This window comes from Cotesia glomerata, linkage group LG3 (genome assembly GCF_020080835.1).
Source record: "Cotesia glomerata isolate CgM1 linkage group LG3, MPM_Cglom_v2.3, whole genome shotgun sequence".
In the NCBI taxonomy this organism is placed as follows: domain Eukaryota; kingdom Metazoa; phylum Arthropoda; class Insecta; order Hymenoptera; family Braconidae; genus Cotesia; species Cotesia glomerata.
In genome coordinates, this window is record NC_058160.1 from 28409652 (window position 1) to 28428651 (window position 19000).

The 19000-nt window shown below is 26.7% G+C and overlaps 3 protein-coding genes across 5 annotated transcripts; 1 reads left to right on the forward strand and 2 right to left on the reverse strand.

The window, feature by feature from the left end:
- Positions 1–270: 270 nt before the first annotated feature.
- Positions 271–5733, reverse strand: LOC123260696 (vesicle-associated membrane protein-associated protein B/C). 3 transcript variants are annotated; one of them, XM_044721959.1, is made up of 7 exons: positions 5696–5733; positions 4760–4829; positions 3780–3935; positions 1866–1975; positions 1607–1786; positions 1377–1478; positions 271–1294 (listed from the first exon to the last, which is right to left on the reverse strand). In XM_044721959.1, the coding sequence occupies exons 2-7, from the start codon at positions 4815–4817 to the stop codon at positions 1121–1123; spliced, it is 780 nt and encodes a 259-aa protein (XP_044577894.1). In that variant the 5' UTR covers positions 4818–4829; positions 5696–5733; the 3' UTR covers positions 271–1120. The 3 variants fall into 3 exon arrangements, with proteins under 3 accessions (XP_044577894.1, XP_044577892.1, XP_044577893.1); XM_044721957.1 differs by lacking the exon at positions 5696–5733 and adding an exon at positions 5056–5328; XM_044721958.1 differs by lacking the exon at positions 5696–5733 and adding an exon at positions 5025–5328.
- A 621-nt stretch (positions 5734–6354) lies between these two features.
- On the forward strand, positions 6355–8754 carry LOC123260695 (methylosome protein 50-like). The gene is made up of 5 exons (XM_044721956.1): positions 6355–6644; positions 6725–7061; positions 8019–8191; positions 8298–8484; positions 8552–8754. Exons 1-5 carry the CDS (start codon positions 6527–6529, stop codon positions 8745–8747), a joined length of 1011 nt encoding a protein of 336 aa, XP_044577891.1. The 5' UTR covers positions 6355–6526; the 3' UTR covers positions 8748–8754.
- Positions 8755–10659: 1905 nt separating this feature from the next.
- On the reverse strand, positions 10660–17177 carry LOC123261956 (staphylococcal nuclease domain-containing protein 1). The gene is made up of 6 exons (XM_044723873.1): positions 16603–17177; positions 15866–15984; positions 15657–15799; positions 12394–14435; positions 11000–11203; positions 10660–10917 (listed from the first exon to the last, which is right to left on the reverse strand). Exons 1-6 carry the CDS (start codon positions 16654–16656, stop codon positions 10819–10821), a joined length of 2661 nt encoding a protein of 886 aa, XP_044579808.1. The 5' UTR covers positions 16657–17177; the 3' UTR covers positions 10660–10818.
- Positions 17178–19000: the final 1823 nt, after the last annotated feature.

The window sequence follows — 19000 nt, forward strand, 5'->3', positions numbered from 1 at the left end:
AATTAAAACATGCAAGTCAGTTTGATAATTGATAAAAATAAATAGATGTACATAATTTTGTTATATAATGTAAAATATACTAATGACATGTATGATTTTATTAGAAAAAAAAAAAAAATAAAGAATAATAATAATAATAATTACAATACGGTCATTTGCAGATCAGATAATTGCGTAGTAAGTAAAGTTGTTGGTTTATTAATAATAATAAATTTCGTCGATATCAAATTAATAGAATAGTTGTTGAATTTAAATATTTATTTATTGGTTTTTGCTTAATTAAATTAACCAAAGCTATTAATCATCAAACACAAATAACTATGTCAAAAATGATATATTTTGGTTATCTGTCTCTGTGATGTTCAGCTGATCAACACTTTATATACACTGTTTATTAATTAATTAATTAATAAATTGATAAAAAAAATAATCATTAATCGGGCTAGATTTCTCAGAGCCTCAAATATCAACACTTACTCATCGTTCGATTACACAAATATAATCAACTAATTATTAATAATAATAGAAACAGATCACGTCGAATGATCAACAATAATCAACATATTTTTCTTATTAAATTGGCGACATTTATTTTTTTATCATTTTATTATTCTTAATATACTTATTCTGTCAAGCGCAATTTATCAATTTAATATCTTTCCTCTCACTTTAAATATACTTTTATTTAATTACTTTTAATATTTTGTTTAAAACTTTGATCCTAAGCGATTTTTTATTTCTATTGTGAATACAAAAAAAAAACAAATTCGATCAATAAGTTTCCTTCTCTTCTTACTACTTTTATTAATCAAACAATGTTAAAATAAATAATGATAATAGAAATTAAATCAGAATAAAAAATTAAAGTCTGGTAATAAAAATAAATTTATAATTTTAAATCTAAGAAAAAAAAATTAATCTGCTGGATGATAATTACTTTTTAAGTGGATCGTTGTGCTACTAATTTTAGTAACATATTTTTTTTTTAAGAGAAAATTAAATAAATAGCGAATTATAATGAAGTTGTGATAGTAAAAATAAAAAGAGAGAAGGCTAAATAAAATATATTTGGGATAAACGGGTGCGCTGAGGATGTATACACGTTGGGCAAGAGAACTGCTCAGATTAATTTTCCGAAGAAATAACCAATTATCAAGACAACAACCGCTGCAATTGCTAGAGTAGGTGTCATATTCAATAGTTGTGGATTACTACGTTCTAAAGACCCAGATGTCATTCGTCCTGACGTAATGTTTCCACCTTTTTCCATATTTCGGTATCTCAATAGTTCTTCCTATTTTTTTATCAACAATAAATACAACATAAGTTCATTTTTAGTCACTCAATAAATTAATTAAATAATTAAAATAAATTACCTTGAGTTGAAGACATTCCTGCCTCAAATTACTTTCTTCTACCCTCAAATGATTAACTTCTGCAGCGGCTTTCATTAACTTTTCTTCGTACTCGATAAGTTGCTGGAAAACAAACGTTATTTAATAATATAATTATTATATAAAAATAATATAACATTTAACGCTCTTTACTTCATTTAATTATCGATTAAGAGTGTGGCTAATAATAAATATTATAATAATTAATTTACTTTGTCAGTCGATTTAGCTCCATCACCAGTGGCTTTATTTTTTCCATTAACTGTACTGGGCTCGTTTTTAGACTGAGTTGGAGCAGCGGACACTTTTCCGGATGTGTTACTGCTAACTGGGTTCTCAAACACGCACTTTAATTTGTATTCCATAACCAAATCTTCATTAATGTCTTTCCACTGAAAATGTGTTAGAAAAAATCAAATACAAGCAAGCTTACGATCATTATAATCGATAAATATATGAATAAATATTTACCACATCGTGGACACAGTCGTCATTGTCACCTTCTTGTGCTATAACTGTTTGTACCATGAACTTGTGTTTGTTTTTTTCATTTGGATCAAACTCATATGGTTGTAAACAAACTAAAAGAAAAATAAAGATTATTAAGTTTGCTATTTTTTTTTTCTTTATATAGTTTTTATTTAAAACTCTCATAAAATATGTGTCTTAAAAATTGAAATTACATCAACTTATAAATAATCTATATTATTGAGAGAAAAAGGGTTTTTATGGTTAAATTTGGGATCGTTGAAAGGTCTTGACCTAGAGTTATGCCTTTTTATGGTTTCATATCATTCTCACCAATAGTCAATTTATAATTATAAGTATTTAGGCTGCATTCGAAAATGCTCTATCTCTAGATACAAGAAATGACCTTGTAACTCGTGAAATATTGACATTTTCAAAGATATAAGCTCATTCCGATGTTACACTCATTAAGACCTTTTATTTGAGTACCCACATCAATTTTTCATATATTTATGTATATATTATAAATACGTAGATATGAAAAATATATCAAAAATGTATGTGGGTACTCAAATGAAAGGTCTCGATTAGTGTAACATCGAGATGAGCTTATATCTTTAAAAATATCAATAATTAAGAAATGACCATGTAACTCGTGAACTATTGACATTTTTAAAGATATAAGCTCATTCCGATGTTACACTCATCAATACCTTTCATTTGAGTACCCACATCAATTTTCCATATATTTATATATATTATATATATATGAATATATGAAAAATATATTAAAAATGTATGTGGGTACTCAAATGAAAGGTCTCGATTAGTGTAACATCGAGATGAGCTTATATCTTTAAAAATGTCAATAAGTAAGAAATGACCTTGTAACTCGTGAACTATTGACATTTTTAAAGATATAAGCTCATTCCGATGTTATACTCATCAAGACTTTTCATTTAAGTACTCACATCAATTTTTCATATATATATATATATATATATATATATATATATATATATATATATATATATATATATATATATATATATATATATATATATATATATATGAAAAATATATAAAAATGCATGTGGGTACTCAAATGAAAGCTCTTAAGAAGGTATAAATTATAATTAATATTTGATAGGTAAAATGCTCTAAAAACAATAATAATAATCTATATTATTAAAAGAATAAGCAAAATTTTGTGGCCAGTGTATTAATATGATAAAAAGGGTTTTTATGGTTAAATTTAGTATCATTGGAAAGGTCTTGACCTTAAGTTGTGCCTTTTCAATGTTTCATATGCTTCTCTGTAATAGTTTATTTATTATGATAAGTTTTCGAAGTAGTTATAAATAGATTCGAATTTAGCGATAAACAAAATTTGTTTATTTATTTATTTTGTTTTGTACACTTTAATGTGATTATATGTCAAAAATTAATTTATATAATTAAGAGACTAAGAAAAATATAGTAACGGGTATATATTTATCGTAAATTGGGCTTGATATTTTTTAGCGATAGTTATTTATGATTTAAATAATTGAGAGAGAAAGGACAATTTTGTGACGAGCATATTATTATTTTTAAAGAAATTTTGATAGTTTAATTTGATATCATCAGAAAGGTCTTGATAAGAATTAGTGCCTTTTGGTAGTCAATTTTTGTCAAGTTTTTGGAGGAGTTTTTAATAGTTTTTCGGTTCTATAAATTTGCTCGGTCACATTTGTCCATTAAATTATTTGTAAATTATCCTGTGATAGCACTATTATTTTAAAAGTCCCCAAACTATTAGAGTGTGATTATAAAAAAATCATTAAGCCAGAATTTTCTTATTCATAATTCGTAAATCTCGGCAGTCGCATAGTCACTATTAGTAATTTACATAAATAAATTAAATAAATAACAAACCTGCTATTTCAGTAACTTCTTTAGCTTTGAGTGCTCCGCTGTTTGGTCTTACGCAGTATCTCTTTGGAGCAGTAGTCTTTATTTTAAAATATACTTTTTGAGTTGTTGGATTAATTAACTTTATGTATGATGTGACTGGTGAACCTGTAAATGGGCCTATAAAAAAAAAAGTAAATAAATAAAATTATAATTAAATTACATACTTTCAAAAATTCTAAATCTTAACAAAATTATTTGGAAATACGCCAGAATTTACTATTTTTAATTAAATTTATTTGCAAACAAAGCTATGTTTATAAAAATATATATCTATCAATAAATAAATTTTATTACAAAACAAAATATATATTTAAGCTCATACAAGGTAAATTAAATCTCGCTACTTAAACCGTATTAATAATTAACTTAAAACCTAGATAATATCTAGAACATTTAATATCAATAGCTTTGTAAATTCTAAATATAAATGTTCAATTAAAATGCTAGCAAAATCTATATTTTTCATTGAACAAATTCCAATAAATTTGTCTAACAAAATTATCGTATTATAAATAGACAACTGATCACTAAAACCTGTCAGTTTAATATCATCAGCCATAAATATTTCTCACTAATTACTCAGGTAAATAAAACCCTCAATACCAATAATTATTATTGTTAAAATGCAGAGTCATGTATTGTGATAAATTACCGGTTAAAAAAAATGTAACCTTCGATTTTATAAAAAAATTTAGTCACTTGAATAAATTAAAAAAAAATTATTACTATAATTAATAATTTAACTTGGGTCGATAATTATAAAATTATTTATTAAAATATATATTAGAATAGAATAAAATTTACTAGAATAAGAAAACTCTAATAAATCGCCATGACACATTTTTTTTTCACATCATGACCATCATCTTATCGACAATACATGCCGTAATATACTTCTAATAACTAAAACAATAAAAATAATTGACAAATAAAACACCCACCACGGAATCTTAACTCGCCCTGAGGTTCGATAGTTAAAACTTGCTCCGGCTTGGTCATTTTCTTCAGAATCTTTGAAAAAAAAAAAATTATTAGTTAGTTTCTCGTGAATCACCAACAGTACGATCTTCAATGTCTTACAATATTTATCTATATCTATATACCTATGCCTATAATATATGTACATACATTCTTATATATGTACTCAATACACAGACATAAATATATACATATAAATTTTTTTTTTTACATATATATACTAAATACCTATATGTATAATAAAAATGTATAGATATACCGGGTGAATATTTGTAAAATATGTATTTTTTGTGTCTGCTGGTTTTATTGACACTGAATTATTTTACGTTTTATATTACATACAGTTGTAATTATTTTTTATTATTATTATATTACTGTAACAATAACAAATGTCAAAAAATGAGCCTGTGATAAATAAAATATTTAAGTTGATAATAGACTCGCACTTATTATTTTCCAACGATTCCGTTAAAACTAATTCTCTGATTTCGCTCAGCCTTCAACACAAAAATGTATGTAATCCTAAGTACGCATGCGTCATCAAGGAAATTAACACACTAACGTTTTATGTGTACATACTAGTTACGTCACTGTCGCCATTACTACGCAAATCATTTCAATTACTTTTATTCCCACTAATTTTTCCAATTCTTGTAAAATTAACCAACAAAAAATACCTTAATTTTACATGAAAATAAACTTAGCCGACATCTAAAAATTTTTATGATTTTTTTTATTAAAAAAAAATTTTTTCATTTGTTAAAAACTTCAAAAACTATAAGTGCAATTTTTTAAAAATATTCTTTAGTTATAATTTAATAAATTAAGCAAAATAAAAAAATAAAAAATGTCGGCTAACTTTATTATTATTTTTACATCTAATCACTAAAAGTATTCACCTGTTATGTCAATATTACTCTTCAATCACCAGGAAAAAATGTCTCCAAATTTTTTTCAGTATTCTTAAAAAATTAAATTAAACTTTGAACTAGTTTTTAGATTTTATTAAAAATTATAATTGGTACTGAAGTTAGCTGACATCTGATGATTTTTTGTAAACAAATAAATTGTAATTAAAATTTTCTAAAAAATTCCACTTTTAAAATTTTATTATAATTAAAAAAAAATTTTTTTTTGAGTAATTCATTTATTGTAAAAATAAAAAAAAATAACAGATGTTTATGACATTGAAGCAATTTTTTATTTTTTTTAACAAATTTGTTAAAAAAAAATATTAAAAAAAAATTGTATTTTTAATTTTTGAACATTTTTACGTCATGTTTTTTGTTATAATTTATTTGTTAAAAAAATTTTAAAAATTAAAAAATGTCTGCTAAATTAATTTCCGTCAGATGTTTGCTAACTTTAGTTTTATATTATAATAATTATTACCTGACGCTGTCAATATGTGCCTCAAATTAAAACTGCAGGCCAGATAAGAAAAAATTTCAACGGTTAATTTTGAAATCCCAGCTGACAAATCCAATTGGTTAAAAATTATCTGGTGAGTTAAATTTTTCTAGCAAAGAAGAGCTCCAATTGGTCGAAGTTAATAACTAACCACAACAGCTGACCAATGAGAATTAATCTTTAGGTATAAGTAGAGAACAAAGCACGTGTTTGTAGTTTAAAGATCCTGGTGCTGGTGTTCTTGTCTTCTTGTTACAGTTGCTAAGTGATACTGGTGTAAACAATAAATAATTATTTAAAGTTATTGATACTCTGCAACAATGAGTACCACGGACTATTACCCTCATCCGAATACAAATGCGGACATATATAGAAACATGACAGCCGCTGATAGGCCACCTGTTCTGGGTAAACATTTACAGTTTGTAGCAGTCAATGGTAAGAGGTTATATTTTTTTATTAATGTTAAATGATAAATTAAATGTTGATACTTAGGAATTGTTTGTTATTTTTGACAGACGACAAAACTATCGTGGGAGCGAGCAGCTTGACAGATCGCTACTGGTCCGGAACTGTGTGGTATTTCAACGGAGCCACGAGCTTGGACAGAAAAAATGCCTACGCGGTCACGAGGACTGAGAGTACTATTTGTGACGCTGCTTTTTTAGATGATAAAAAATTTCTCGTCGCCGAAGACAGCGGAGTCGTCCAGGTACTTGAGGTTATTAAGGCTTCTGAGACTTTGACTCCGGGGATTCAGTGCACTGGCTATGTGTGTCAGCATGATGACAGTATTACTTCGTTGGCTGTCTTTGATAACAAAACTCATTTTGTTACTAGTTCAATGGACTGCTGGTAATTTATTTATTTCTTTTTTAGATATATTAAATGATTATATTAGTTTTATTTTACAATAAAAATTTATTTAGTAGATATTTAATAACTTTAATCATTTTTTTGACAAGTAAATTATGGCAAAAAAAATTAGAAAAAAATTTAAAACTTAGAAATTTTAAGAAATTATAAATTCAAAAATTAATTTAACAGATATTTTATAACTTTAATATTTTTTTTTGACTATTTGTCAAAATTTTTGCCATAAATAAATTATGGCAAAAAAAATTAAAACTTAGCAATTTTGAGAAATTATAAATTAAAAAATTAATTTAGCAGATATTTAATAACTAACAATTTTTTTGACAAATAAATTATGGCAAAAAAATTGATACTTAGAAATTTTAAGAAATTATAAATTCAAAAATTAATTCAGCAGATATTTAATAACTTAAATCATTTTTTTAATAAATAAATTATGGCAAAAATAATTCAAAAAAACAATGACACTTAGAAATTTTAAGAAATTATAAATTCAAAAATTAATTTAGCAGATATTTAATAATCTAAGAGGCACACATTTTTTTTTGTTAATGTTTTGTTGGATTTAAATTGACGATTATTAATTTTTTCACTTCTTGTTGAGTAAAATCTACCAGAAAGTCAACATTTCTTTTTGTGACGCTTGAGTAACTTTAACAATTTTTTTAATAAACAAATTATGGCAAAAAAAATAGACAGAAATTTTAAGAAATCATAAATTCAAAAATTAATTTAGCAGATATTTAATAAATTTACCAATTTTTTTAACAAATAAATTGTGGCAAAAAAAATTAGAAAAAAAAAATTGACACTTAAAAATTAAAAAAAATTATGAATCCCATTTTTTTAAAAATAATTTTTTCTACCAAGTTTTGTATGTTAAAAAAAATTTTTAAAATGGTCAAGTTACTGCTAACTAATGTAATTATTTTACAGTATGAAAGTGTGGCAAATATCTGATTTATATGCCGAGTATACATATTTAAATGCTCATACCAGTACAATAACTTGCGTTGATGTAATGCCGAAGAATGACTGGATATGTGGATCAACTTCACTAGATTGCGAAGCTATTCTCTGGGATTTAAGACAGCCCAAACCTTCATCATGTAATTTTCATATTTATTAATAGGCTAATGTTGAATAATAAGGCCATGATAATTTTATAAAAAATTTTTTTTTGCTAATTTAATCTTCAATTTTTAATCTTGTCAGGTTTACATAAAAAAGAAGGAAACGGCTTGACATCACTAGCTTGGGACAAAACAAACGAAAATAATGTAGCAATAGGCTCACAAAGTGGCAGCGTCTCTTTAATTGACATTCGTTCACCAAATAATGTCATCTGTGAGATAGCTGTATTTCCTCGACAAGTCCACAGACTCAGATATCATCCTGAAAAGTATAAATGCAATAATTTCTTAAAAAAAAAATTTTTTCTTATTTTTAAATTTATTTTTTTTTTCTAGAAATAATTGGCTTGCTGGCTGCTGTGATGATACGACTGTAAAAGTGCTGGACCCAACCCAACACTTGAGCTTAATTTACCAAGACTTCCGTCACAAAGATTTCGTTCGTGGTCTCGCTTGGCGTAAAGATGAATTATTAACTTGCTCATGGGATGACACAATATTAAATCATGAAATTTCGTCTCCTGATCAGTAAATTTAAACAAAACTCGCACTGTCGTTGAATTGACATAAATAAATTGTCTTACATTTATTTTCATAGATAAATAATAACAGTTTATAAGTACAAACAAGTACTTATATAGGATAAGTTTTAAATAATTGTTCATTGCTTTTTAAATGAGCGGTGAATTAAACTGCCATTAATTCATTTCAATAGATCGATTTCACGTTATCTTTCAAATAGTTTATATTAATATTAAATGACTTTTTTTTATTAATTATTAATAACTATCTTCATCCATCCAATAATCTTTGTCTTAGAAAATATTTAATATTAATTAATGACTTTATTACTTATTAAATTAGTTACCAAAAGCTATTCACAACTCATAGCAGGTTTTTTTTTATATTTGTGTTACTTATATTCCTTTTTATACTTTTTATATAATTATTTGTTTACAATTAATATAAAAAATCCCATTCCATTAAATTAATTTGATTGAATTTGTTAATTATAAAAAATAATTGTATTTTGAATATAGGATTAATAAACAAAGGAATATTTAATTATCTAATAAATAATTGTCTTATTTTTTTTTTAAAGAATTTAAAAAAATTCTTTATTAAATTCTACTAAATTGTTAAGAAATAATTAGGGTGAATAAATAAATAATATAAATTGTTTAATATTTATTTTTTTCAACAGTTTTGTGATTTTTGTTTTAACATGGGTATAGTAAAATTTAAATCCTGGCAGATTTTTTTTTAACACACAGATTTATTATTAAAAAAAAAAATATTAAAACTAGTTTGAAAAATAAGAAAATTATAACTATGAAATTATTAACTACTTTTACTTGAATATCATGATTACATAAATGTTTCAAGAATTTCTTAAGCTATAAACATTGATAAGAATTTATTAAATTTGTAAATAATAAAAAAATTTTTTTCACAATTATCACTATTTCATTTTAGTGATCCCCAATTTTTATTATTTTCTTATATTTATATTTTCATTTATTTATTTATTTATTTATAAACCCCACTTGCCACTTTATCTATCACTATTTTAAGTTGAATGAACACGATTTTAAATAATAATTAATGCATTATGGTTTGTTATTGTGATGCAGTAACGTAACAAAGATGATCAAAAGATAAAAGATCTTTAAAAATTAATTAATTAACAATTTAAATTGTTTAGTTATTAATATCTATTGTACATTTGTTTTTTAATGAATGAATCAGTGTCACTTTGAGCACATATTTAATATATATTTTTTTACAATTACGTTAAAACTTTATCCAGCGCGTTTATTTAAAACAAACAAATTTAATAAAAAATAGATTTTTTCTTATTAAAGTTGATGCACAATAAAATAAAAATCTGGATGCAAATAACCCCCGGATGAGTGTCAATTCTCCAGTACACAAAATAAATTTTTACCAACTAAAATTTCATTATAAATAATTTTTAAAAAAATTTTTAACTTAAAAAAAATTTTTTATTTAAAAAAAAAATTTTAATTAAAAAAAAAAATTTTTTAATTTCAAAAAAGAAATCAAATAAATTAAAAAAAAAAAAGATTTTTATTTAAAAAAACACGCGGAATGCATTATTATAGTAGTCAATAGTTATTAAACAATGAAACAGTCTTATTTAGGGAGGTAAATTGAAAAAATAGGAGGGACGTTGGGGGGGTCATATGCGTCAACAATTTCTTCTTGTTACCATGATTATTAATTATGTACAATTTATAATTCATATTTTACTTTTTTCTTCTTCTATATCATCATTTATAAATTTTATCTTGTTATCATTCGGCTGTGCAATTATGTTAAATCACAATCGGCAGAATACGCGTACCAATAATTGCCATTTACTCCTTATTAAAATATATATAAAGTTAATTATTAATGTGATTATTATGTCGTCTTTTTTAATCCCCAATATTATGCTTCTTTTACAACCAATCTCTTCATTTATCCTTCGCCCATTATGCATAACCGTTTTTTTTTATTTTATTATCTTAATTATCATCCGTATTATTATTATTGTTTAATTCCGTATGATAAACTTTCAAACACACACGGAACTTTAATTACTTCCACGCGTTTTCATTATCATCAGTCGTGATGTCACCATACTGCCAGATGTTGAGATGAGCTTTCTTGGCTTCTGCTTGTGCATCCAAGTATTCCTAAAACAATTAATAAAATTAGCTCATAAATAAATAAATCCTTGATTAAACATGTAATTTAAATTAAATGAAAAATACTAACAGGCTTAACATAAACTCTTTTTTCTCTGTTGACAAGTAGATATCCATCTTTAACAAGAGCTTTAACAATATCTTCACTAGTTACAGGATCAACTAAAGTTGCTGCTAATACTCCTGAAGATGATTTGTAAACCACCGACAATAACAATGTTTTATTTTCAATATCTTCTTGGAATGCTGTGATAGCAGCTTTTTGATCATCAACCTAAAATCAGACAATTTTTATTAAAATAAAATAAACTACAATTGGTAATTATTTACAAGTAGACTCCACTCTATTTTTGGCCATACACCGATAAAAAAATTAACTTGACTCAAGAGTCAAAATTTTGAACTAAAAATACCATTTTGGAGAAAATGATTTTCTTGAGTCAAGAAATTATTTTTGCTTTAAGTAAATTTTTCTTGTCTCAAGAATTCATTGTCTTGACTCAAGAAAATCATTTTCTTTAAAATGGTATTCTTGGTTCAAGATTTTGGCTCTTGAGTCAAGCTAATTTTTTTATCAGTGTATCTAGGTGAAAAATTAACATTTTTTTATTTTTTTTTATTTTGCTCCCTTATTAAAAAAAAAAAAAGATTTAAAACGATTCAACCTATGCAAAATGTATATCTATATATTTGTCAAGTTGAATTTTTTTTAATTGCTTTGAGCCGTTTCGAATCTTTTCAAATCTCTTTTTCTAATCAGGGTTTGTTTTTACGGCGCATTTATGATAAAAAATGTCGTAAAAGAAAAAAAAAATTTCTGATAGCTTTTTTTGCCTTCAAAAGTTCGAAAGAATTTTGGCTCTCATGTTTTTGGATAAAATTTATATTTTATCTTTTTTTGATGTTTTTGATATATATTTTTTTGAAAAGTACATAAAAAAATGAACAATTAAAAAAAAAATTAAATATCACAATTTATAAATTTTTTTTAAAATTGTAATAATCAACTTTTTTTTTTTTTAAATTAATTTTTTTATATATTTAAAAAAAAATATAGGGTAAAAGACCCAGTTATTGACACTGGCCTAATTGATTGACACTTGCAATTTTTTCTAATTAAAAAAAATAAAATGTCCTCAAAAAACCAATTATCTTAAAATTTATAATTCAAAAATGATATATATTAATTTGTTAAAGTCAATTCGTTTTATTTAATTAAAATAAAACTGCAAGTGTCAATAACTGGGTCTTTTACCTAATTCAATAAATAAAATCATTAATTTCAATAATGAATATATTATTTCTAATCTTCAAGACCTTCAGATCAAAAAAATTTTTAATTTTTCTCCAAAAATAAAATAAATGAATGATTCAAAATTTATGGACTCCACTTGTAAATAATTACCCTATAATTCATCAAATAATCTCAAAAAAAAAAAAAAAAAAAAAAAAAGAAATACTAACATCTTTAGGAAGAGCAACATAAGCCGCAACGAATTCATGAGCGTAGGGTTTTTCCCCGGAAAATTCAGCAGGCAGCGGCGCGACTTGTGTAACATTAACAACCTCACGGTTTCCATAATCAACATAGAGTACGCTAATATTAGTACCAGCAACCTTTTCAACCTTAGCGCGGTACCACTCTCCATCCCCAGAAAACTTAGCAGCAACTAGTTCTCCCCGTTTAGGACTGAACGCCCCCGGAAGAGGAGGATTTTCCTCCAACTCTTGACGTAGTCTCGTCAACAGCCCCTCAACTTGGTTCTTCTGATCGACATACTGAGCAAAGAAGTGAAGATCCTCAGTAACCTCCGAAACGACAACTTCACGAGTCTCAACCTTGCGTTCAACAACTTCTTTCTCCTCCTTAACCTCCTCTTCCTCCGGCTCTGCATCAGGCCGGTCCCAGATATTAAGTTTCTTGGCTTTGGCTCGTTCTTCAGCAGCCTTCAGCGACTTGATATACTCCCCATGCTCACTGAAACTGGACACTTCAGCGAGTCCTTCTTCAACCAGAGCAACGGACATATTAACCCCATCAACAAAGAGCCAACCAATGAACCCACTGCCTTTAGACTCCATATTATCAACCTGGATTTCAATATCCTTTTGGAAGCACTGCTCCTTCATGAAATTAAAAGCTTCCTCGGCGTACTTTTCACCTTCAATAGTTCCACCGCCTGGCTTTGGACGTGATCTGCGTGGCGCTTTAACTCCAGCGAGCAAGAAGGTTATCAAGCAGTGCTCCTTAGGCAAGAAAAGCTTCAAACGCGAGCCACTTGTTACAAACTCAACGACGGCTTTAGTGCCACGTGTTCTTTTCAACGCAGACAAGTGACACTTGGCTTTAGCAGCGTCGTTCGATAAATCTATTATTCTCTGCGGAGCAGTGTCTTTCTTAGCATGCAAACCATTCTGTGATTTTTCAGCCTTGCTCTCAGCGGCCAGGAGTTCATTATAATGAAGCGGGCGTTGATCATCGTTCTGCTTGTATCTAACAACAGTAGCGAATCCCTTGGACACCATAGCTTCCGCGATGTTGACTTTTCCGACCATAACAGTGCAGCAGATTTTTTCCGGGTACTGATCTTTAGCCGGCTGCGTGTAATCTTCAATAACTTTGACTTGTTTGCGAATTAATTTCTTTCTTAAAAATTCACGAGCGTCATACATAAACGGAATATCGTACAGAGGTCTAAAGTCCTTTGACCTTGGAGCGTTTTTGTCCTCCCCGGCTTTTTTTTCTCTCTGAGGCGGACGAATGCTGCTTAAGAATATTTTTTTAGTCTCGCCATTTTGGGTCCTTACGATCATTGAATCCGCGCTGGTGATTTCTACAACCACGGCGTTGTACTCCTTCTGGGGAGCTGATGGTTGCCAGTTCTGCCACAGGTGAAGCTTGCGCTCCTTGGCGGCTTTCTCGGCCATGTAGAGCTTGTCAACTCCGGACTTGGTGAAGTTCATGGTCCAGTCAACGCACTTGGCGAATCCTTCGCGGAGCAAATGCTCGGCGATGTTACCAGCTGGGTGTAAAATTGTACCGACGAAGTTGTTGTTGTTGGTCGCCTCGAGGATCACTTCTACGTCTCGCTGAAGGATACGTGTCTCGACAAAGTACTGGGCTTGTCGGGCGAATGGCTCTTCTCCCTCTGTTTTTATCTGGGGGCACCGGATTCCTGAGAGCATTAGAGTTATGTGGTAGAAGTCGGGCAATAGGAACACTTTTACTGTTGATCCGTCGCGTACGTGCTCGACTATTGCTTTGACTGGCTTGCCATTGTATTTATCCACGAGTGTACGCGGAGTTTCAATGGTCCATTTTACGTCACGGATGTGCTCAGAGAGCGGGCTTCCAGACCACTTTCCTTTTCCAGCAGAACGAGCTGCGTCTTCCAACTCTTGCAGGCGCAATTGAGGCGGGCTTGGATTACGGACATTATCACGCTTTACTGTTGCTAACCCTTCAGAAACTAGCAACTCAGCAACGTTCTCTCCGGTGTTCTTATCTAGATTAATTAATAAAATAAATTTTATTAAAATTTCATTTTTTATTTAAAAATTATTTATTTTCTTTATTCTTTAATTAAATTCTAATTAATTTTTTTAATTAATCTATATTAAGAGAATAAGAAAAATTTTGTGTTCAGGATAGTCAGATGATAAAATCGATATTTTTAGTGAAATTTAGTGTCATTGCAAAGGTCTTGATTTGAATTTGTGCCTTTTGAAGATTTTATATCATTTCCACCGATAGTCAATTTATTATGATAAGTATTTAAGCTGCAATCGAAAATGCTCTATTTCTAGACACATAATTAAGAAATGACCTTGTATCTTGTAAACTATTGACATTTTTAAAGATATAAGCTCATCCCGATGTTACACTCATCAAGACCTTTCATTTGAGTACCCACATCAATTTTTCATATATTTTATATATTTATATATTTCACAAATACTATATTATATATAAAAAATACCATGTGGGTACTCAAATGAAAGCTCTTGATGAGTGTAACATCGGGATGAGCTTATATCTTTAAAAATGTCAGTAATTAAGAAATGACCTTGTATCTTGTGAACTATTGACATTTTTTAAGATATAAGCTCATCCCGACATTACACTCATCAAGACCTTTCATTTGAGTACCCACATCAATTTTTCATATATTTATATATATATATTATATATATGTACATATGAAAAATATATAAAAATGCATGTGGGTACTCAAATGAAAGCTCTTGATGAATGTAACATCGAGATGAGCTTATATCTTTAAAAATGTCAGTAATTAAGAAATGATCTTGTATCTTGTAAATTATTGACATTTTTAAAGATATAAGCTCACTCCGATATTACACTCATCAAGACCTTTTATTTAAGTACCCACATCAATTTTTCATATATTTTATATATTTATATATATTACATATATGTATATATGACAAATATATCAAAAATACATGTGGGTACTCGAATGAAAGCTCTTGATGAATGTAACATCGAGATGAGCTTATATCTTTATAAATGTCAATAGTTAAGCAATTACAATGCAATTTAACAAAATTAATTATCTAATAAATCAAAATTTTATTTATTTTTAGTTCACAAGTCGCGGAAGTCACTTGTTAGTGTTATTTAATTTTAAATATTTTCTATTGAAATATATTACCGATAAGCGTATGTTGATAAATAAATAAATAAATAAATAAATAATAGTAACCTTTTCCTAACCAAACGGATCCGTAAACTTTAGTTGCGCTGACAGATTTTTCTTCAGCAAAAACAACTTCCTGAGCGATTAATTTTTTACGTAAAAATTCTCTAGCTTCCCAAGCCCATGGCTCATCTCTGATATCTTCTCCACTGTAATTAAAAAATTTTAATTAATATATTTTTGACATTTATCTAAATTAAAAAAAAAAAATTTACTTGTTGACTCCTCGACGTCCCAATTTCGGAGCAGTGATGTTAGAAAGAGCGATAGTCCTCTCCGGTGGTGGGCCTCCGCGGGGTTGTCCTCGTATCGTAATCGTGTCTCCGGAAACAACCTGAATAAATAAATAAGCAGATTGTTGACACTTTGTTAAAAAAATAAGCTGAGTATTTATTTAATTTACTCAGCATTTATTTATTAAATCACACGTTCAACGCACTCCAAGATATCTACATACATATCTATATATCTATATATATATATGAGTGTATGTACATACAATCACTCAATTGAGCACGTGGCAGTCGAAAGTATGACTTTATATCATAAAAATTTTATTTTGATTACAAAATCCATTTTTTAACACAAATATTTTAAATATCTTGTCAAATTGTGTGGTTATATTTTTTTTTTTACTCCAAAAATTTTTTTGACAAACATGACCTAGAAATTTTTTTAAAAATATATTTTAGTGGAAATTTAAGACAAGTGTAATTAAAATATTGAATTTTGTTTAAAAAATAAATGGATAAATAAATAAAGAAGAAATAAATGTTAAAAAAAAGTGATAAATAAAACCATATGTCCGGAAAGATGTGATCCAGCTGGTGAAAATGATGAATAAAATGAGTGAATATTTTTAAAAAAAGTTCTAAATTAATGACTAGTAATTAAAAATGAAAAACATAACATGCGGTAATAATAATAACAAGTTAAATAGATAAATAATTACCAATTTAACGATGCCGTGTTTGGTATCGTTGCTAGTAGTGCTGTTGCTACTCATGGTGATTGATATATATGTTATGAATTATTATTAAAAAATAATTGAAGGATGAATTAAAATGTTAATACAGTACACAGTTGAGGTAAAAATAGATGATATGATTATCAAAATAATAATGATAATAATAACACTAATTATAATAATAATAATAGAAGAATATTATTAATAAAAATTTTAATTAAGGAATACGTGGATACTAGCTGTTCAAGAATAATTTGGCATGTTGAAATAAAGCAACACACTCCACACTCTTGTATAGAACTGGATGATTTTGTCCGTTCCTCAGTGGCTAGAGGGTATCCCGAGAGGCGAGCGGTGAAGGTAAGTATACTGCACTCTATAGCTTAGTTCGTTTCCTATTCACTCGTACGCACTCGTTGTATCGTTTACCGTCACCACCAACACCACGTAGTACAAAAGGTGAACACGAGCGCAATCTATACATATGCATTCTCCAAACTAAAGCTTGGGCCACGATGCTGATGTGGCAACACGCGACACTCGCCGGTCGAACCTCGTGCCATCTATAATTTATATATTTTTGTTATTTACTAGCTTCTAGGACCTAGCTCTATTCCTAATTTCTGATACCTGATACCTCAATTATCATTCCTGGTGATACAATAACTGGATTATCTTCTTTTAGTTGTTCTGCTAGCTGCTGCAGATGAGGTTTCAATTACATTAAAGTTACCAGTCACTTGATCATTTTTTAACTTTTTTTAACAAACAAATTATATTTAAAAAATTACATTTTATGACATTAAAGTTAGCTGTCACTTTATTATTTTTTAAAAATTAAATTTGTTCCGAAAAATTATTTTTAAAAAATTACATTTTTTATTTTTTTTAATTTCTACATGTCAATTTTTTTTTATAATTTTTTTTGTCATAATTTATTTGTCAAAAAAAAATTTTTTAATTTTCAAATATCTGCTAAATTAATTTTCATACACTAAATTTATGAGATTGAGTTTTAAAAATTGAAAATATTATAAAAAGAATATTTTTAAAAATTCACATAATTTTTTTAAATTTCTACATGTGAAATTTTTTTCTTTATAATTAAATTGTTAGACGTCTGTTAAACTCAGTATCATTTAAATTTAGCTGTCACTTGAAAATTTTTTTATTTTCTTTAAAAATTTGTTCCAAAAAATTATTTTAAAAAAAATGCATATTTAATTTATTTAAATTTCTACATGTCAATTTTTTTTGCCATAATTTATTTGTTAAAAAAATTATTAAAATTTAATATCTGCTAAATTAATTTTTATGATATTTGATCAACCGAATTACCATCTTTACTTTTAATTTATTATTATAATTTATGATACTTGTCAACAATGATAACATAGTTAAAAAAAATTATATGATACTAAATAAAAATTAGCAGACATTCGACAAATTTTTATTTTTTTTTAATCAATAAAAATTATTAGTAAAAAAATATTTTTTAAAAATTACATTTGGAATTTTTCATATTTTCTACATGTCAAATTTTTTTTCTTCAATAAAAAAATTCTAAAAATTTTTAGAATTAATTTTCATAAAAGTTACTGCAAAATTTACAAACTTTAATTAAAAAAATGTTTTTAATTTAATTGCATTTTTTAGATGAAATTTTAAACTAATGATTGACAGATATTGATTTATTAAAAACTTGTCTAAATATTAAATGAAAATTATCAACTAAAATATTTAAAAGTATTGACAAGAAAAAATTATCAAAAAAGCTAAATAATATTCTTCATAGTAAAAAATTTCAAATTTTGTTCAACATTCATCATACTTATCTAGCCTTGTTATATATTTATAAAATTTTCAGTATTTTAGTAATATTATTTACAGGAATACGGTAAAAATAAATAGAACAATTTAGTAACTAATCTGTGGTAAATGATTTAATTGATTAAATTATTTATTAAATAAAATATTATAATTGTGATTTGAACTGTTATTTTTGTTCATTAAATGTTAATAAACTAAACAATCTTGTATAAATACAAGAAATTTTTAAATCAGATAAAAATTTATATAAATATTTTGAGGATGTATTTTATTTGTTTATCAGCACTCACTTTTAATTGACTTGTATTTCCAAATATAAATTTATCATCACTGAATCTATTGAAAAATATTACTGAATTATTTAAAAAAAACATCATTTTCGATTCAAAATAAATATTATTTTATGCACTGTTTATTATATTTGTGTATAAATATACTGATTTCTGTATATATGAATATACACACAGATCACTTTTTATTTAATTAATTTATCGTCATTATCATTATAGTTATTATGGAATTTCTTCAAAATTATTAACTTGTTTATATACAG